The 20,869-nt window shown below is 35.7% G+C and overlaps 4 protein-coding genes and 1 pseudogene across 5 annotated transcripts in view; 3 read left to right on the top strand and 2 right to left on the bottom strand.

The window, feature by feature from the left end:
- Nucleotides 1–430: 430 nt before the first annotated feature.
- Nucleotides 431–20,869, bottom strand: part of LOC105218690 (uncharacterized) — a 35,990-nt gene continuing 15,551 nt past the window's right edge. The window contains exons 1-5 of one of the 2 annotated variants that reach the window (XM_011194424.3): nucleotides 8,402–8,542; nucleotides 2,525–2,934; nucleotides 2,288–2,431; nucleotides 1,290–2,219; nucleotides 431–1,214 (exon numbers count right to left, since the gene is read on the bottom strand). In XM_011194424.3, coding sequence (XP_011192726.1) covers nucleotides 845–1,214; nucleotides 1,290–2,219; nucleotides 2,288–2,431; nucleotides 2,525–2,868 — 1,788 coding nt within the window. In that variant the 5' untranslated portion in view covers nucleotides 2,869–2,934; nucleotides 8,402–8,542 and the 3' untranslated portion in view covers nucleotides 431–844. Of the gene's footprint in view, nucleotides 1,215–1,289; nucleotides 2,220–2,287; nucleotides 2,432–2,524; nucleotides 2,935–8,401; nucleotides 8,543–20,869 lie in introns of those variants that run through there. The other variant, XM_054232925.1, reaches the window with a different exon arrangement.
- On the bottom strand, nucleotides 3,599–8,545 carry Ethe1_0 (persulfide dioxygenase ETHE1, mitochondrial). Its single transcript, XM_011194423.3, has 6 exons — nucleotides 8,402–8,545; nucleotides 6,908–7,208; nucleotides 6,697–6,841; nucleotides 4,169–4,535; nucleotides 3,966–4,084; nucleotides 3,599–3,897 (listed from the first exon to the last, which is right to left on the bottom strand). The coding sequence occupies exons 2-6, from the start codon at nucleotides 7,079–7,081 to the stop codon at nucleotides 3,842–3,844; spliced, it is 861 nt and encodes a 286-aa protein (XP_011192725.1). The 5' UTR covers nucleotides 7,082–7,208; nucleotides 8,402–8,545; the 3' UTR covers nucleotides 3,599–3,841.
- Nucleotides 9,448–11,074, top strand: LOC105218698 (uncharacterized). The gene is made up of 4 exons (XM_029044495.2): nucleotides 9,448–9,831; nucleotides 9,892–10,382; nucleotides 10,441–10,807; nucleotides 10,871–11,074. Exons 1-4 carry the CDS (start codon nucleotides 9,573–9,575, stop codon nucleotides 11,059–11,061), a joined length of 1,308 nt encoding a protein of 435 aa, XP_028900328.2. The 5' UTR covers nucleotides 9,448–9,572; the 3' UTR covers nucleotides 11,062–11,074.
- LOC128922455 (uncharacterized) lies at nucleotides 12,208–16,514 on the top strand (annotated as a pseudogene).
- On the top strand, nucleotides 17,105–19,544 carry LOC105218687 (uncharacterized). Its single transcript, XM_011194421.3, has 4 exons — nucleotides 17,105–17,644; nucleotides 17,715–18,205; nucleotides 18,798–19,164; nucleotides 19,222–19,544. Exons 1-4 carry the CDS (start codon nucleotides 17,410–17,412, stop codon nucleotides 19,410–19,412), a joined length of 1,284 nt encoding a protein of 427 aa, XP_011192723.1. The 5' UTR covers nucleotides 17,105–17,409; the 3' UTR covers nucleotides 19,413–19,544.

Genomic DNA, 20,869 nt, shown 5'->3' with positions numbered 1-20,869 from the left:
TGGCATTCTTCAAACTTCCCGTGCTCAGGATGTTGAAGGATATCAGATGGTGATTAAACTGACTATTTTTTACTCAATTTTAAGCGTCAGTATTTTTTAGAGATGTTTCGTTGTAAAGTGGTGGTTAGAGTTGCTCTAGAGCTAACATAAGTGATGACACACCCTGTATGTATTATGTAAATATACGAGGTTGATAGGAAATTGACAGTGTGCATTTCTGACAAAATGCAAATAAAATGTCACGGGCGCATTGTGAATAACGGTGCGAAATGTGCGAGACGTGCACTGCAACGGAAATTTCTCAAAGTTCATAAAACAACAGCGAATTTGAATGGAAAATAGATAGTTCTTTTAGACAGTTATGCAGTTCTTACAATACTTTGTGCGCTCCCTAAACTCAAAAAATATGAAGAATATGCATTTTTTTGTGATTTAATTGTGTATTTACATTCAAAACTATTTTGTTATTACAAAATTGTGCTAAAAAACATTATTTGTACAATTTAATTGAGTTCAAAAAACATATGATTGCTAATTAGTTCATAAATATATGCGTAAATATAAAATTTAAGTAAAGCATTTCTTCAAAAATTTAGCATACCCTAACTGCCCTAAGTACTTAATTGTAAACATTGTAATATTTTCAAATATTTGGTAAACAATATTACTTTCAATAAAATTAATATAAAACTTGCACGCATCCGCCTAAAATAATTTCATGATTATTTTTCGATAGCTACTTAGCTTAAAAATTAGTTAGTTACGCCTACCTAACTCCCCACCCCACCCCTGCTCACTAGTAATGTGTCTCTTCGTTGCGCTTAAAGAGAACATTCAGCAATTTTCATATGTTCGCACGCGGCCGTCCCAACGACGCCGTCTGCAAGGGACTACAATTCTCAAAGAGTATCGCACCAGCCTCGCGTTCGCCTGGTGACTTATCATTGATGTGCGCACGCTTCATGGGACGCTTTCGTTCCGCATCGCAGTTGGGTGTCAACTCGACAGTTTGCAAGCTTTGTGCGCGTTGCAGCGATAGACGCAGTGGTTTCTTCGGCGGTGTGGGACGCACAGCGCGCACTTCCGAAATGGTGTCGCTGATATGTTTGCATTCGTTGTCACTGTCGAAATCCAGTGATTTGACGCTACGCATATCCGAGGGCACGCGGTTGTGCGTATTCGCAGTGGCAGAGCAATCGCGACGGCGGTCCATGCTGTACGTGAAGAGAGAGAGAGGGAGTTTATGTTAGAATTATATAAATATTATTTCGAAAATTATAAAAACCTACCCATTATAGTGATTCAAATGTTCTACGCTGCGCGCATGCATATTGGCACGATGTTGCAGCGCGCTTGCCTTGCTCGCGGAACGCTCGTAACGTTCACGTTCTCGCTCGCGCGCATGACGCTCCTTCTCACTGCGCCGATAGTGCGTGTGTTGCATGTACGCCGAGTCGCTGTTGATCGAGATCTTGGAGGCGGACAAGGATTTGGGTGGCATGCAGGTGTAGGCTGGTGGCGCACATGCACGTGACGTGCGCTCGGAATGTAGATCAATTTGTGTATTCTCCTTGATCAGTGTTTTGGTGACATGCGCCATAGAGTTGCTTTTGCTCAAAGCATTCTGTGCATTATTATCAGCGATCAATTCAATTGGCTTGCCACCAACTAAGGTGGTAATGTAGTTGCCACGTTGAAAAATTAAGGGTTTATTGTCTGGCGGCGTTGAGGGCGGCGAAGATATGCTGATGCTTGTGACATGACTATTCGTACCGTTATTTATATGCGCCGCCGTCATTTGGTTTTGTGGCGTCTGCGGTACAGTTTGTGGTTGCTGTTGCTGTTGCGGCGGCGGCGGCTCCTTCGCCGTTTGTAATTCACGCACTTGTTCCTCGAGATAAGAGATACGATGCTGTAGACGCATATTGTTCTCTTTCTCCTGATCCAGCTGTTTTTGTGGTATTGGCGCACATTTCTTGCGCAACACCACAATTTGACATTTCCCTGAATTGCCTATGACTTTCTGCAGTTCTTCCTTGGTGCGACAGGCGATCATCTTGCCGTTGACCTCGAGTATGCGATCACCTTTGTACAGGCCATCACCTTCGAGCGCCCATTCCACGTAGAAACCGGGCTGATCGGGTTTGGTATGCGCTGCCCAGCGCCCTGTAGTCGCATGTACGGCGTGCAAGCTGAGCGTGGCGCCAGAGTTGAGAATACTATGGATTTAGAAAAATATTCCAAAGTTAGTAAATTGAAATCCCTGCTATATGAATCTGTAACTCACTTATAAATGGTTTGTAATTCCGGCTTTGACTTCTCCAAGCGTGCTTGCAAAGCTCGCGCCTCCTCCACAATCGACAGCATCTGCAGTTCTTCACGCCCCAGCGCATACTCCAACTCCGCTTGCCTGATGCGTATATCGATATTACTGTAAAATTAATAATAAAAAATAATTATTTTAGTAAAAAATAAAAAAAAATTGTTTATACTAGGTCGTAATTCATCAACTCCCCCAACTTACTCTGTAATATCGAGTTTCTCCAACGCACTTTTCAAGTTCTTTATTTTGATTTTCTTATTTTCCGCTTCGGCTTTTAACCTTTGTAGTTTTTGCTCTGCCGCCGGCTTTTCGCTATCATCGAGTGGTGGTCCAGTGGGGCGTGGCAACTTGCCCAAACAGAGTTGTATGCGTAGATTTTGTATGACAGCTTCCCGATCCTGTAGCGCCGAGCGTAATTCTTTCGTTTCGCTGCGACACGCACGCGCTGAAAGTGTACCGCCCAACGAAGAGACCTTGCGTCGTCGTCCTGTGGTGGCGCTTTGTGTTTGTGCGCTATTAATGAGATTCGCCTCCGCTTCGGACATTTTCGTGTCGACATTTTTATTATCGTTGTGTGTACTGTATTTGTTGGAACGATGATTTAGAATCGTCTGAAAGTGGGGGAAAAATATTGAGAATTAAAATTTTGTAGTTTGAGGTTATAATCTTATAACGGTAGCAAAATTATCACATATCGAATTAAAATATTTCAAAATACAGTTGAACTCGAACTCTTGAATTGGCAATACATGTAAAATTTATTACAAAATTCTTTCCATAACACGAAGACTCTCTAACTCGAAGTTTTTATGTGGATTATGATTCGAGTTAGGGAAGTTCAAAGTTCAAGTATTATGAAATTATGAAACTGTACTGAGTATAATGATAAATATAATTTATTTTAAAACCAGAATTATTTCGTACTTAACCTCAATCTGTGAGTCGTCTCGTACTTAACCTTAAAAATTACTTATAAAACCTTCATTGACCTTATGTTTCGTTTGAAGGTGTTATACAAATTTCCGAAATTGCAGAAATCTCCAAACGTATTCTAAAAAAATGCCACAAAATTTGACCTAAGAACAAAGCTTTAAAAATCATCCCTGAATGTTTTTCAAGATTATGAATGATTTCGTTTGAAAACACTTATAACGATTTCCAAAACTGTTCGAATCTTGAAATTTATTCTCAAAAAAGAACAGACATTTTTACTCTAGAACAATGTTTTCGAAAATCAACCCTGGTTGCTTTCCAAGATTATTAAAGTTTTTCATATTTGAGCAAATAATTTTGCAATTTTATTTAAAATACATTTCAGCGTATTATTACAATATTGTAGATATCAAATTATTTATTTTTGAAGACACGTTTACAAAGCTTGCCGTATAACTAACAGCAAGGCTCTACATATTACTTGAGTCTACCATGACTCGGTGGTTTTCCGCTTTTTAGAAAAGTAGTACCACATTTGAGCAGCGATTTGAAACACAGTTTGCTTTTTAGAAGAATCAAGACAGCTTATTCCTTGGGAATATCATAGACGCCACATTCACGATTTGCTGGCAGAGAAACATCTGAAGAACCCAAAAAGAAATTAATATATTTTTTTTTTAATTGAATGAAATATATTAATGTAAAGTACCGATTTTCTTGGGATAAGGCAAATTCAAGTTATTCATGATTTCAATAAATTCCTCCTTGGTTTTGGTCAAGCGTGGATTATAGGTTTTCTCCTCCCAAACGCTGCTTTCCATTGTGCCTCTAGATATATTAAAATATATATATATATATATTTATTATATTTCCGATATTTTTTTCCAAATTATATTCATTTAATCCACTCACTTGTAATCATGCGCTGGATAGATGCGAAAACTATCTGGCAATGTAAATATTTTACTATGCACATTTTCGTACAAGTGCCCGGCATCACCTTCTTGAAAATCGGTACGTCCACAACCGCGTATGAGCACAGTGTCACCAGTGAAAATGCAACCCTGTTCATGTATCACAAACGACATACAGCCATTGGTGTGTCCCGGTGTGGCCAATGTATCGATGCGATGACGTCCGAATGTAACGGGATCTCCTTCATTAAGGTGTATATCTGCTTTGGCACCGCTCGCTTTGGCAATCACCGATTTGCTGCCGGGCAACAATTGTTTCAACCAACCGCTGCCGGTGATGTGATCCGCGTGCATGTGTGTGTTCACTAGTTGTAATTGGATATTATTAGATATAATTTAATTTGTTATTGGTAAATGGTAATTTGTTTGCCGTTTTGTTTTGACCAATTGGTTGCCATTGGTGAAGGTCACCTCATATTCTAATACGTGCAACTATACTATACTATTACTATAACCTACTTTATGCCTCATTAAATTAAACTACAAGTACCTTCATAACTCTTTAACAACATCTAAAAATCAACTTTACTACTTACATTCATATATACCCTTCAACTAACTATTAAATATAGTACGTTAAAAACGAAGTCTCTCATGCTATCATGTCACTAATTGGTTTATGAATTAAGTATATAATTAACTTTAATAGATTTCTATCCAATTTCTATTCAATATGTTAAATAATATTCGAAAATAATTTAACTGGAATATCAAAATTTTCGAAAATATTTGATTATTAAATATATATTATATACCTATTCTAAAATTGTTAGAAAATATGGCCATTATCTGCGAGATCCTAATAATATGTTGTTCCTAAAATTAGATTGAAATAAATTAAAATCGAAATAAGTATTTTTCAAAAAAGTTGTCACCCCCTTTCTTCCGATTTCCAATTATTTTACCTCTTTCAAGTAATATAGTATTTTAATGGCTTCAATCCTATTTTACAAGTGAACTACTTTCATCTTACTTCTGAGTTCATAAACCATAACACTTTACGGCAAAATCGACGTTTTTTACCCATATCGTGTTATTAATATTGTTTTTTTTAATTAATTTAATTCGAATTTCGAATGAAAATCTTTCGATTTTGGAGGCTAACTTCGACAGTCGGAGAATTAATTTTATTTACTTATGACTCAATTTCTCCGGAAAATTTAGTTTGGTCCAATACCCAGCCGAGTGTTGTACAGTGTAAACATTCGCAGAGGCCGAACCATGTGCTGACCTATAGGAAACCTAATTCGTAGGGTTATGTTTTTTCGACAATAATCGATCGTTAATCATATACCATATCTTAGAAGCGAATGCTTTATTTTAAAAATTTTGAGTTTTGATTTTAAGTAAATATTGAAACCCTCCCAGTGAGAATAAAAAGCGTAGTCGAAGTATAGTCCACATAAGTTTTTCAAACCCAGTTACTATTATGAAATGGTATTAAAAAGGAAACTTTAGTTATAATGTTTCACTAAATAGTTCCTTTAGGAGAATTGTGTGTTTTCGAGGTTCTATTTGTTTACAGGCTTTTCAATTCAACTATTTACGATTTATTTTATACTTCAGTTCAGTCATTTGATGAAGTTTTCGGAGTTGTCGATCTCTCATCAGAACTACATTTGTGTTGCAAGGAACATATATTTAATATTTTAGATGTCTGGTTTTCAGTTTTCGTAATAAGATTGGGAAGAATACGTGCTAACTACTCAGTAAGCATTGAAATTGTATATTTATGGTATAAAATTCGTTATTCGAAGAATTATATTACAATTTATAACACCGTTACCCCTTCTAAGAAGTTAAGTAAGTAAGTAATAAGTAATAATAATAATAATAATAAGTAATAAGTAAGCAATAAGTTTTTCATATTCCTTCTGAGAATTATAATACATTACAGGAGGAAATAAGAGATAAACAATGCATATCAGGTACTGTTTTTGGTATGATAAGGTGCTGGCCATCGCCTTCACACAGAGCAACTCACTTTTTTTAACATAACAGTTTTTTTTTTTTTTTATTAAATATATTTTTTATAATATTACATACACAACTAGGCAAGATATGTCTCTAAAACTTCGTTCTGTCGCAAGAAAAATTGTTAAGTCATAACACGGTCGAAATAATACCTTCAATTACAAAGCACTCTATATTATATTTATGCAAATACCAATCAACATAAATAGTACAAAAACAACAATTTAATGAGTACTAATATCTGATAAGTGAAGGGTGTAGAGCTTGTGATTACAAACGATAACTCTACACACCACTTCTAACATACATTGCATAGCGAGTGGCTAACAAATATTCAACACTAAATTATGAAATCGTTGTAGAGCGTCAGATTTCATCACAACGCTTGAAAATTACGTTGTCTATATATTAAAAACTCATTAAAGGCAACAACAACACTAGACCAAAACAAAGCAGCTTTGAAATTTAGAAATCTCTCAAATTCATACTCACAAGCATATTTTAGAGTGAAACCCAGTTCCTTCACCAGAGTTGCATCGCGTTTCGCCATCTCCAGCACTGGATCAATAATTACGGCTTCTCTGGTATTCAAATCGGCTAGGAGATAAGTGTAGGTCCAGGTGCCCTCATCGAAGAGCTGTTTAAGAATATTTTGTAGCTGTAAGTTTTTATTACTTAATTAAATTTTTGTTAATTGACTCACCTGACGGAAGAAGAAATCTTTTGTAAAAGGCGCCGGCGAAACCATTTTACTGCTATCACTATGCTTCAGACGATATTGTTGTAGTAGAAGTGGTGTGGTGACACTTGTATTTTGTACTTGTTGCAATAGTGTTTGGCGAAAAGCCGTGAGCATACTAAGCGTTGGCAGTCGCATGTTGTTCACTTTTATTTGCAGTCAAATTATATATGTATGTTTATTTGCTAATAACTTGACGTTTGTCGAGTGTGAATTTGTGTGTATTCGTAAGAGAGCGTATGTCACTAAGAGCGACAATTATCAGCTGTTGGTGAGGAGGTGATCGGTGTATATAAATATAAAGAGTTAGTGGATTACAAACTGAGATATCTAAAATAAACAGAGATATGTAAGGAATATCTTAGTTCGAGCGGAACCGAACGTGAGGTATCTGCCTTAAATCGAAATGATTCTCCACCGACTTTATATATTTTTTACTGTACTAATAAATGGATCAACTCTCAATACAATTTATCCATGATGAATAGAAAGAACATGGTTACGAGATTATAGAGAGTGTGCTCCAATATGTTGTCTTTTTTTTTTTGAAATATAGATCGTTGAATGATCGTCGAATATCTTAATTTATTCGTATCTTATTAGTATATATTATATAAATATATAAACACATACTGTACTTATCCCCTTAAACTGACAAAAACAAAAATTTTATGAGAAAAACTACAAGACTCCACATGGAACAAATTGTGCTGGGGTACACACACTCAATACTTGTTTTTGTGAATTTATGCTCTCTCGTGAGAACTAAATATATTATATCTACAATACATATGGCTGGTGTATAAGTGTATACGTGTATATAATGCGGATAAGCCCCCCAAAATGGTCTGCACTTGAAATATGGTTTTCCTCTCTATCAGTTTCTATTATAAACCGTTTTTTTTTGTTTTCGTTTGGAATTTTGATTGCTTTTATCAAACATCAATGGATATTTGTGTGTACTAACACAAAGATACATATATATATATATGTTTGAAAACACTCCAGGAGGGTCTGTGTACAAGTCCCCATGCACGTTTACCAACTTTTTATTATCTATTCGTGGAGTGAATTTTTCTTTTAATCTGCTATAAGTGCGTGAATAATACATATATGTATAGTTATATATATATATATAACTATATATAACTATATATATATATATATATATATATATATTCCCAACTTGTTGCCACGCGTAGCCGGTTGTTGTTGCTTTTCTTTCTGTAATTTGTTGACAACTTTTGCGTGTGTTTTTGTATCCTGTATTTGTTTTCGATTAGCAAATACGACTGTAGCGACCAGCAGACAAAGGTAAACACTTCAAAAAGTTAATCGCTGTGCTATTATTATCTTTTCTTTTTAACTGTAGGCTTATTTATGAGCATATGACGAATATATATATACATATATATTTTTATTATATTATTTATTTATTTTTTTTGCTGGTTCACTTACATTCAACTTAAAACACAATCACAGGTACTTTGGAAAAATTATAATATATTTCTCACAATATTTTGACACTTTTTTTTCACCGAAAATTAATTATAATAAAACAATGCGTACTCATTCGGCACACATTGGAACGTATTCAACAAACAAGCTTGCTCTCCGAAAAGCAACTGCAGTCTTGGACAGCTAAATACTAAATAAACTTACAACCAAGCAAGCTGCTCACTTAAACGTAATACTCGCATATACGTAACTAAAAAGCTCCCATAAAAGCTTGCAAAAGTTCAATAATTTTTCGCTTTCTCTTATTTTTTTATAATTCTATTTACTTTGCGCTTTTCAGCTTGACCACTTCCATCGACTACCTGAATAGTATTAAAGATTAGAAAGCTATATTAAGCAAGCAATTGTTCAAATATGAGATTGACATCCGTATTTGTCTGCGCTGCTTGTCCTTGGCTTGTTGTCGGTAAAACCAAAAATAAACCGAAATCATAATTCCAGGATTGCTTACTTTGATTTTACAGTTTATTGTGCTCCAATGGAACGGGTTTTTAAATATTACAGCATGGCTGTATTACATTTTACTACTTTAATGATATATAAACATACTTTCCTACAACATATTATCATTATTTTTGTCATTATTGCTGTTAATAATTCTAATATTGTATTCAAAACAGCACCCATGTCATATTAAGTACTTGTACATATTTCATGGTTCGTAGAATTTGTAAATATTCAGTACAGTATACACCACTTAACTCTGACACAAGTTGCTTAATTTTTTTTATATAATATATACATATATTACAAACAGTTCATCATTAAATAAAATGTACAATTTTTGGGGTTCACTATAGCACGTGAGAATTGCGGCTTCTATAAGATTAATATTTAATTGCCGCAGCGACATACTCGAAATCGGGAAGTAAAAATAGAGTTAAGAAACTTCGCTTCGGCTGAGACTGGAACGAATTATGTAGCACCTCGCTTACTTCAACAAAGGGTTACATCGGTTATAAATGCTAAAGTAAAGCGTTTTTCGAATAGTTACTGGTCGCATAGCGATCTTGTTAGACGTGCTCCGCATATATTGTATTTTCCGAATTTCTCTTAGGGAAATTAAGTGTCAATTGTTGAGTGTAAACAAGTGTAAATTAACGAAGGCAAGATGTCACCCACAATAGACGGACATACAAATCGTAAAGCAGAATCGAAAACGACTATTAACGTTACAGCAGCCAATTGCGCACCGAAAGCGTCGCTTCAAATCCCCGAATGGTTGAAGTCGGACCTATTTGTAGAATTGCTGCAGAAAAGCTTACCGAACTTTAAGTGCATTAAAAATTTCAGCGCCAAAGTCTCAGAAAATGTTGGCGAGAATTACGCCACACTCATGGCCGTGGTGAATATAGATGTAGAGCTTGAAGGCAAGTGAAAAAAAAATTGATTGCACTACTTGTGGGAACATGTACTTATTCCTTGTTTAGGTGGAAAATTCCAACAGTTATCGTTTAGGATCAAAATACCCATCGAAATGGTGGGGAAGGTGATAAATAATCGTAATATTTTCGATGCCGAAAATGCCATGTATAGAGATGTGATACCGGAAATGGAGAAATTGTATAGTGATGTTGGAGTTGAAGTGCGATTTTCACCACAGTATTATGAAATCGAGACACCATCCGAATTCGGTGTTATACTCATGGAGGATTTACAGCCGCATAACTTCAAAAATGTCAACCGTTTGGAGGGTTTCGACATGGAGCACACTAAGTGCGCATTGAAAAAGTTAGCACAATGGCATGCCGCCTCAGCGGTGCGTGTTGCGACTAAAGGTGAATATCCACAAGTAGTTTGTGTGGGAGTATATACCGAAGACGTTTTAAAAACTCTGGAGCATGTGGGTAAAACCATTACGCCAATTTACATGGAGTGTGTGCGTACATATGATGGCCACGAAGTCTACTACGAAAGCTTGGTATGAACTTAGGCATGAACTACTTGAACAATTTTGTTTTATTAGTTTTTGATTTTAGAAAAGAAGTCGAGAAAACTTTTTTAAGCAATTCCCTTCGCTGCTGAAGGTCGATCCAAACGAGTTCAACGTTTTAAACCATGGTGATTTTTGGGGCAATAACATTATGTTCCAATACGATGATGCGGGTAAAGTGAAAGAAACATATTTTGTTGATTTTCAATGTGTGCGCTATGGTTCACCTGTGACTGATCTCTACTATTTGTTGTTATCATCGACAAGTTTGGATGTGAAACTAAAGTATTTCGATTACTTTATTAAGTATTATCATGATAATATGATTGAGTGCTTGAAATTGTTGAAATATCCAAAGAGAGGACCAACCCTAGTAGAAATCCATATTGCTTTATTGCAGAAAAGCTCTTGGGGTGAGTGAAAAAATTATATCAAAATGATATTTAATAATTCTACATTATTATTTTTTCCAACAGCTGTAGCCCCCACTATGATTCATATGCCCTTGGCGCTGCTCGAGCTAACTGAGGCGGCTGATTTAAGTAATTTCATTAGCACTTCAGAAGATAGTATGGCGTTCAGAAGACGCATGTATACAAGTCCACGTTATCGAAAGCACATCGAAGTGGTCTTTCCTTGGCTATATTGTCGTGGTGCCTTTGAATAATAGGTAGAACTACTTTGAATTGGTCGTAATTGAAAAATATGTAGGCAGTTTGTATAATATTTTTTAAGTTTATTGAAGATAAATTAATTTCTCATATGCAGATGTAAAGGAAGTCAAAAATTTTTTCACAGTTTTTACAATACGCGTTTATACGCGTATTTCAAAGCAATTACTATCGAAATCTGGTAGTGATAATAGTGTTAAGAATCCCTAACAAAAATTGATTTGAACCACGTAACAATTGACAGTTTGGGTTTAGTAAAAATAGAGAACATCTTCATTGTTGAACACTATTTTAAAAATGTCAACCACAGTTCGCAATTTTTTGACAAAATATGATCGATATAGTATTGTGAAAGCATTAACTCTGAAGATAATTATTGAACAATTCAGAGAAACTGTATCAATTAGTGATCGTAGGCACTCTAGACATCCTGTTGCAAGTCATGCAACAGAGAACTTCGCAGCAATTCGCGAAAGTATTCCTGACAGTCCAGCAACATCAATTCGGTACCGTAGTTAAGAATTTGGCAGTTTGGGAAGCTCTCCACAGCGAATACTCACGAAGAATTGCAGCTTGTTGGTAACGAAGTTCTCTTAACTCAAGAACACTACACTTGAGTTTACAACGTACGTTTATCTCTGCTAACAAATTTATTTAAAAAAAGCTCTTCAAAAATGTCAAACTTTCTGAATGATTCAACGCACAATTTACACCGATTATAAATGATAAAGCAAAGTATTTTTTTCGAATAGTTATACGCCGCACAGCGATCGTATTAGACGTGCTACGCATACAAAGAGTTCTTTAAAGTTCTTTTAGTGAAATTTAGTGCCAATTGTTGAGTGTAAAACAAAGCGTAAATTAACAAAAAGGTAAAATGTCAGCAACAATAGAGACGCATACGAATGGTAAAACCGAATCGGAAACACCTAAAAACGTAACGGAAACGACTAATAATAGTGCAGCTGCCAATAGTCAACAAAAAGCGTCGAATCAAATCCCGGAATGGCTGAAGGCAGACCTTTTTGTAGAACTACTGCAGAAAAACTTACCGCACTTCAAGTGCATTAAAAATTTCACCGCAAAAGCCTCACAAGACGCGGGCGACAATTACAGCACACTGATGGCCTCGGTGAATATTGATGCAGAGCTTGAAGGTTAGTAAAAAAAATGTTTTGTATTACTTGAGGGAACTAGTATATGTTCACTGCACTCATTTGTTTAGACGGAAATCCCAACAGTTGTCGTATATGATCAAACTGCCAATCGAAACGGTACAGGAGGTGATAAGTAATCACAACATTTTCGATACCGAAAGCACCATGTATAAAGATTTAATACCGGTATTGGAGAAATTGTATAGTGACGTTGGTGTTGAAGTGAAATTCTCACCACAGTATTATGATATCGAGACACCATCTGAATTCGGTGTTATACTCATGGAGGATTTACGTCCACATAGCTTCAAAAATGTCAACCGTTTGGAGGGTTTCGATATGGAACACACTAAGTGCGCATTGAAAAAGTTGGAACAATGGCATGCCGCCTCAGCGGTGCGAGTTGAGGTCAAAGGTGAATATCCGCAAATAGTTTGTGTGGGAGTTTATACCGAAGACGTTTTGAAAATGCTAGAGCATATGAGTAAGACCATGACGCCACTGTATATGGAGTGTGTGCGCACATATGAGGGTCACGAAGTCTACTGCGATAGTTTGGTATTTGCGAACACATAAAAAACTTAAACAATATTGTTTTATTAGTTTTTAATTTTAGAAAAGAAGTCGTGAGAATTAGTTAAACGAATTTCTTCCGCTGCTGAAAGTCGATCCAAATGAGTTTAACGTTTTAAACCATGGTGACTTTTGGGCCAACAACATAATGTCCCAACACGATGATGCGGGTAAAGTGAAAGAAACATATTTTGTGGACTTTCAGTGTGTGCGCTACGGTTCACCTGTGTCTGATCTCTACTATTTGTTGTTATCATCGACTAGTTTGGATGTGAAACTAAAGTATTTCGATTATTTTGTTAAGTATTATCATGATAATCTGATTGAATGCTTGAAATTGTTGAAATATTCTAAGATATTACCCACTCTAAAAGAAATCCATATTGACCTCTTGAAGAAAAGCTCTTGGGGTGAGTTAAAAATTAAATAAAAATTATATTTAATAAGGCTACATTCTTTATTTCTCCCAACAGCTGTAACCCCCATAATGGTTCAGATGCCCTTGGCGCTGCTCGAACTAACTGAGTTGGCTGATGTAAGTAACTTCGTTGGCACGTCAGAAGATAGCATTGCGTTTCGAAGACGCATGTATACAAGTCCCCGTTATCGGAAGCACATCGAAGTGTTATTGCCTTGGCTACATCGTCGTGGTATATTTGAATAATAAACTTGACTACTTTGAGTTGGTTGTAAATAAAAACTATGTTGACTGTGTATGAAATATATTAAAGTTTATTTAAAAAAATGCATATATCATATTTATGGAGAAACACAGTTCCGGAGTTAACGGAGTCGGGACTCCGTTGTTCTCTTGTGCTCAAGCACCGGATCACTGGACCTCTCGCGAGGGTGGTAAAGATCGGCCGAACTACTTGCACTTAAAAACGTTCACCTTGTCGCAATAGTAGGAGCACTACCTTTATACTGCAGAATGGGCAGTATGCGATGAGGCTAGGAATCCTATCAGACGCAAACTATCATATGGATATATGAAGGAAGGCGAGCTGGAAACACCAAATCATTGCCTTCTCTACTGTACAGCATTCGCAAGATTGAGATTCAAACAGCTCCATGCTATACCAAAGCGAACTTGCCGGAATAGACAATAGCCGCCTCATAAAATTTGTGATCGGCTCAAAGCGCTATGGCAATACGTAAGTATCTTCTTTGCGATCCATACTCCGGAGTCTTTTGAGCCTTTCAAGTGGGATACATCGCGACGCTTTTATAATTAGGTGAACTCTCAATGGAATCCATACATTAAGTATTTGTTCCGTCTTTCTTTTGTAGTATAGATCGTTGAATGATCGGACGAATATCTTAATTTAACACACACTCAATACATGTTTTTTATGGTTTTATGCTCTGTCGTGAGAAGTAAATTTATTCTATGTACAATGCATATGGCTGGTGTATGTGTGTGGATAAGCATCTTAAAATTTTTATACACAAATTATATTATATCTTTCATAATATTTTAATACTGTTTTACCGAAAACAAATTATAAAGAGACTTTCATTCGGCACACATTTGAACTTATTCAACAAACAAGCTTGCTCTCCGAAAAGCAACTGCGGTCCCGGTCCGTGGCGCAACAAATGCATTGCCGCTTAATACTAAGCAGGCTGCTCACCTGTCAAACGAAATACTCACATAAGTTTATGGTAAACAACAAAAAGCTCCCATAAAAGCTTGCTAAAGTTTATAATTTCTGTTTTTATCTTATTTTATAAGACTTTTTTTATTATTTTTGCTTTGCGCTTTTTAGTTTGACCTATTTGTCGACAATCTGAGTAAGTTTAAATAGTTGTTAACGCCGAAAGCTTTGCTAAATTGAGAGAAACCTAAAATGTATGACTTCGTTTTGTCTTAAAGTGGAAACGTATTGTTTTCTTTCTTCACATCTTCTTTGCAGCTTCCAACTATTCGTGCGTAGTTAGTTTCGAGAAAGCTGTAGGATTAATTAACAGCTTTTGAAGTAAAGTAAAAAACCGGTCGTTTGTGAAATTATGAATATTTTACTGTGGGTTTATAAAATTATTATGTGGAACCTAAGCTTTCACAATGGGCCTCATAAATATCTAGGTGCGTCGTTTGACATCTACTATACCCAACTACCTACCTAAACTTAAGCTTACCGTTGCTTAAAATATATATATTTTATAAGTATATACCCTCTATTTCCGCTTTAGCTATTTCATGGATATTCAAGATATTTGTGAACATCTAACAATATTGATATCTTTAGTATAAATTGCAGTAATATGATATAGCTTTAGCGATATAACTGCATTTAGTCATATGACAAGGTACTCAACGTCATAGCTTGTTAAAGTTCTTGATAAGGCGACAGTAAGCAGGCGATTGCAGGCAAATGTAATTGACGGTCGTATTTAACATCGGTTCTTGTGCTTGGTGTGCGTCGGTCTGGAAGTTGCGAATTTGTTGTTAAACAATAAAAAAATATCATTATTCCAGGATTGTTTACATTGAGCGCTTGAGCGTGATCTAAATCTATTTTGCTCCGGTCGAGGTAGATTTTTAATTGGATGGGTTAGAACAATTCGAGGATTTTTGTTTACTTTGAACCTGTTATAAATCTACTGTGCTGTTTTCGTGAAGTTTCTTAGTTAGATGGGTTAGAATTATCCGAGTATTGTTTACTTGGAACGTTATTTGTATCAATTGTTGTCGAGGGTATTTTTAGTTTGATGTCTTAGACTTACTCGAGGATTGTTTATCTATGTGATCGTCTGGTATGGTGAATATGAGTCATATTAGTTAGTTTCATTAAGTTCTTAGTACAATAGCTTAATGACGTTTCTTGTACACAGTTCAAGCGATTTCACGAATTTTTTATTGCTCTCATCTGTGATTCGGTTCCATGTAAAACGAGTGAAGTGTTTTTAAAATAATTGTTATCAGCTCATAAATACTTTCGCTTTCAAACTTGCTATCACCTTCGTGCGCTGATAGCAAAACAAGTATCTGAACTAATACTAAAGTGAATTACAAACTAATTTAAAACAAGTAAGGAAGGGCTAAGTTCGGGTGAAACCGAACATTTTATACTCTCGCAATTTATTTATTTAACTTTATTTATATTATATAATACACAATTTGACCCACATATTCGTCATATATATTGTATAAAGTCCATTGAAAGTTGGAAACCCTAATATTAGGTTAGAAGCACCGAGGTCCCCATGTTCGATATATGGGGGCCTTGAAAACCTATGGTCCGATTTTGGCAATTTTTAGAATGGAGCTGCCACACTATAAAGGTAGTATTTCTGCAAAGCTCTGCATCGATATCTTCACTCAGTAAGCACTCTTTATATATTGTAAAGTTAACGATTCAGAACGTCTTCAAAGTTCTGGTATATAGGAAGTAGGCGTGGTTGTGAAGCGATTTGGCCAATTTTCACAACATATTATTGGGAGGTAAGCAAACTATTACAAACCAAGTTTCATTGAAATCGGTCGAGTAGTTCCGGAGATATGGTTTTTGACCCATAAGCAGCTTCCATCTGCCATTTCTTATGTGAAATTTAGTGTTTCTGACGTTTTTATGGCTTAGTTATGACACTTTATGTGTTTTTGGTTTTCGCCATTTTGTGGGCGCGGCAGTGCACCGATTTGCCCATTTTCGAAAGCAACCCTCTCACGATACCAAAGAACATGTGTTCCAAGTTTCATTAACATATCTCAATTTTTACTCAAGACGGACAGACATCCGGATTTCAACCCCACTCGTCATCCTGATCATTTATATATATATAACCCCATATCTAACTCTTTTATTTCTTGGTGACACAAACAACCGTTATGTGAACAAAACTATAATACTCTGTGCAACATGTTGCGAGAGTATAAAAAACCAAACGAAAGCGAAGTTCCTTTAATAAGTGTATCCAGCGGCACTTTTGAACTCTAACGATCGTCAATTGTAGTCGTATATCGCTCGTTTTATTAATATGTATGTCATAAGTACAAATTAGTATTGCATTTTTTCTATTACATAACTATTTTTGTAATATAAACATGTTATCATTATTTTAATTGTTTTTTTTTTGTTTTGTTATTGCTGTTAATAATTCTAATATTGTATTCAAAACAGCACCCATGTCATATTAAGTATAATTTGCTAACATATTGACATGTTCACATTTCATGGTTCGTAGAATTCGTAAATATTCAGTACAGTATACACCACGTAACTCTGACACAAGTTGCTTAATTTTTTTATATAATATATACATATATTACAAACAGTTCATCATTAAATAAAAGGTAAAATTTTTGGGGTTCACTATAGCACGTGAGAATTGCGGCTTCTATAAGATTAATATTTAATTGCCGCAGCGACATACTCGAAATCGGGAAGTAAAAATAGAGTTAAGAAACTTCGCTTCGGCTGAGACTGGAACGAATTATGTAGCACCTCGCTTACTTCAACAAAGGTTTACATCGGCTATAAATGTTAAAGCCAAGCGTTTTTCGTATAGTTATTGGTCTCACGTACTTCTAATACATCGGGTTCTTCAAAGTGCTAGTAGTGAAATTTTGTGTCAATTGTTGAATGTAAAAAAGTAAAAATTAACGAAGGCAGGATGTCAGCAGCAATAGAGACACAAAAGAGTGGTAAAGCAGAAGCCGACAATGGCGCACCGAAAGCTTCGCTTCAGATCCCCGAATGGTTGAAGGCAGACCTATTTTTAGAATTGCTGCAGAAAAACGTACCGAACTTTAAGTGCATTAGAAATTTCAGCGCCGAAGCCTCAGAAAATGCTGGCGAGAATTACGTCACACTCATGGCCTTGTTGAATATTGACGCAGAGCTTGAAGGCAAGTAAAACAATTTTATTGCACTACTTGTGGGATCGCTATATGGTCATTCTACTTAATGTTTGTTTAGATGGAAAATCCCAACAGGTTTCGTATATGATGAAAATACCCAACGAAATGGTGCAGAAGGTGATAAATAATCGTAAGTTCTTCGGTACCGAAGGAATTATGTATAGAGATGTGATACCGGAAATGGAGAAATTGTATAGTGACGCTGGTGTTCAAGTGCGTTTTTCACCAAAATATTATGATATCGAGACACCATCTGAATTCGGTGTTATACTCATGGAGGATTTACAGCCGCATAACTTCAAAAATGTCAACCGTTTGGAGGGTCTCGACATAGAGCACACTAAGTGCGCATTGAAAAAGTTAGCACAGTTGCATGCTGCCTCAGCGGTACGAGTTGAGGTTAAAGGTGAATATCCGGGAATAGTTTGTGTGGGAGTTTATACCGACGACGTTTTGAAAATGCTAGAGCATATGAGTAAGACCATGACGTCACTGTATATGGAGTGTGTGCGCACGTATGAGGGTCACGAAGTCTACTACGATAGTTTGGTATGTTCATATAATAAAGGTGCTGAGATCTAACTTTTATACTCTCTCAACTTGCATAGTTATGTTTATATAAAGGTTGGTTTTAACACCTAATCGATATAAATATAAAGGTAAATATACTGACGAGGCATGTTGAATTGCCATTTAATAAAATTTACTGATACATTCACTCTATGATACACCAAACAACCAACATACATCACTGAGGGTTAGCATTGCTTAACTGAAAAAAAGTTATATGACTATAACTTTTCATACCCGCATATATCTAATATACTCGTACAGACATTAGGGCCTGTGTGTAATTTTTTACCGAAAATATATTTATATCTTTCTTAAATTCTCTAGAAAGTCAACTTCCTGACTTCTTTTGTAATTATGTGCTTCTGTGACAAAAATGGGTTAATAGCTTTCATATTACGAGTTTCAAACTTCTGGTGTAATCCAGGAATTACCACAGCCCCCATAAACTGTATATGTCGATTGATTTTCTTTAATAATATTAAACAACAAAATTGAGAGAGTATAAAATGTTCGATTACATAGGAATTTAGTATTTCAGTACTTGTATTTTATTGATTATTGCTTTTAGAAAAGAACTTGTGAGAACTTTATGAGCGAATTATGTCAACTGCTGAAAGTCGATACAAATGAGTTCAACGTCTTAAACCATGGTGACTTTTGGGCCAACAACATTATGTTCCAACACGATGATGCGGGTAAAGTGAAAGAAACATATTTTGTCGACTTTCAGTGTGTGCGCTACGGCTCACCTGTGACTGATCTCTACTATTTGCTGTTATCCTCGACGAACCTGGATTTGAAGCTAAAGTATTTCGATTATTTTGTTAAGTATTATCATGATAATTTGATTGAATACTTGAAATTGTTGAAATATCCTAAGAGATTACCCACTCTAAAAGAAATCCATATTGACCTCTTGAAGAAAAGCTTTGGGGGTGAGTGAAAAATTAAATGCGAAAGTTAAAACTACATTTTTTATTTTATCCCAACAGCTGTGTCCATTATTATGATTCAGATGCCCCTGGCGCTGCTCGAGCTAACTGAGGCGGCTGATCTTTGTAGTTACCTTGGCACTTCAGAAGTTAGCATTGCGTTTAGAAGACGCATGTATACAAATCCACGTTATCGGAGGCACATCGAAAAGGTTTTGCCCTGGCTATATCATCGTGGTACATTTGAATAATAAACTTGAGTACTTTGAGTCGGTCGTAATTGAAAAATATGTAGACAGTGTGTAGTAATATAATTAAGTTTATTTTAAATAAAGGTGTGTATCCTGTAGCATTTGGATAAATAAAGTTATAGTTCAATTGTTTATGGGCGTATACAATAATATTATAATCTATCTAGTGTGGGTTGCACTGCATTAACTTGAATATGTTCATTAGCGAAGCGACACACTCGAAATCGGATAGCGATAAGAGTGTTCAGCAACTCTAGTAAAAATTGGCTTTTTCTGTTAGGTATAGAACTCGTTACATATCGTAATACCCCGATGCTTCCTGCAATTTTATCCAAAATGCTGTAGTTTTCGGAAGCTTGCTGGTTTATTTTCAGTGGCAAAGCGTAAAAATATGGTATATTATTTATTTTTAGAGAAGAAAAACACAAATACCACTCTCTTAAGCGGTTCCTGAATATCTGGAAACTCTAGTTAGCATATAATGTATCGATATATATATCGATAACATAGCTTTTTAACCAAATATATGTGTTTCATGTGTTGTTTTTTTTTCCTTTTAAGCAAGTGATTCAAAGCTGATGAGTTAAATAATCGGTTGCCCAATATGTGGGGTTTACTGTATATGATTCCTCATACTAACTTAGGTATTATACAAAAAATGTATGTAAATAGGTATCTTAATGATTTTAAATTTTATGTTGTTGCTTGATTGCCAATAATTATTTTATATACTGTTGTTTATATGTATTTAAATATATGCAAAAGTTAATTATTGTAAATATTTTGACTTCAGTAACTACAACTTGATCAATTATATAGCTATTTACGAATAATTACTTTAGTGTGTTAGATCAAAGTTCATCTATACTATTATACTATTATAAATAGGAAAGATTTGTATGTATGTTTGTAATGAATAAACTGAAAAACCACTGTGCCGATTTCATAAACTCTTTCACCATTGGAAAGCTACATTAACCCCGAGTGACATATATGCTATACGATATTTATTGCTAGAATCTCAACTTTCTGGAAACAGTTCCAAGGTGAGGATATCAAAAAGACTCCGTGATGGAGAATCTTAATCTAAAACTGAAAATCGCTTGCAAGTCGTTCTCTTCGTAACGCAATCCCGTGCGAAGCCGGGGCGGTCTGCTAGTATTTTATAAAGAAACACTATTTATTTGCATTAGGTTAGGTTAGGTTAAACTGGTAGGCCAATACGCCACACATAGACCTATTTAGGTCCTTTGCGATACCAGATGGAGTGCCGTCACGTTGTCCACGAGGAGTAGTCATCCTTTAGGATGCCTGCGCTTCACGCGAATTTTAAAAGCATTTGTGGCTTCACTTTCGATACCTCTTCCAGATTCTCATATTGTGAGGCCCCCAAGTAGCGCCAAGTAGTCGCTGCCTTGACAATGCAGGGCAGGTGCACAGAAGATGCTTCATTGTTT

The sequence above is a fragment of the Zeugodacus cucurbitae genome, chromosome 6 (assembly GCF_028554725.1).
Source record: "Zeugodacus cucurbitae isolate PBARC_wt_2022May chromosome 6, idZeuCucr1.2, whole genome shotgun sequence".
NCBI classification, from domain to species: domain Eukaryota; kingdom Metazoa; phylum Arthropoda; class Insecta; order Diptera; family Tephritidae; genus Zeugodacus; species Zeugodacus cucurbitae.
This window is presented reverse-complemented; position numbering and strand designations above follow the sequence as displayed.

Bases quoted from the DNA above. Each gene is read 5' to 3' on its own strand.
- LOC105218698 (XM_029044495.2), top strand. From the start codon at position 9,573: ATGTCACCCACAATAGACGGACATACAAATCGTAAAGCAGAATCGAAA. The intron at 9,832-9,891 runs GCAAGTGAAAAA...TTCCTTGTTTAG, and splicing joins TATAGATGTAGAGCTTGAAG to GTGGAAAATTCCAACAGTTA. The intron at 10,383-10,440 runs GTATGAACTTAG...TTTTGATTTTAG, and splicing joins AAGTCTACTACGAAAGCTTG to AAAAGAAGTCGAGAAAACTT.
- LOC105218687 (XM_011194421.3), top strand. From the start codon at position 17,410: ATGTCAGCAGCAATAGAGACACAAAAGAGTGGTAAAGCAGAAGCCGAC. The intron at 18,206-18,797 runs GTATGTTCATAT...TATTGCTTTTAG, and splicing joins AAGTCTACTACGATAGTTTG to AAAAGAACTTGTGAGAACTT. The intron at 19,165-19,221 runs GTGAGTGAAAAA...TTATCCCAACAG, and splicing joins CTTGAAGAAAAGCTTTGGGG to CTGTGTCCATTATTATGATT.
- Ethe1_0 (XM_011194423.3), bottom strand. From the start codon at position 7,081: ATGCGACTGCCAACGCTTAGTATGCTCACGGCTTTTCGCCAAACACTA. The intron at 4,536-6,696 runs GTGAGTATGAAT...AATTACAACTAG, and splicing joins TTTCACTCTAAAATATGCTT to TGAACACACACATGCACGCG. The intron at 3,898-3,965 runs GTACTTTACATT...TGGGTTCTTCAG, and splicing joins GCCTTATCCCAAGAAAATCG to ATGTTTCTCTGCCAGCAAAT.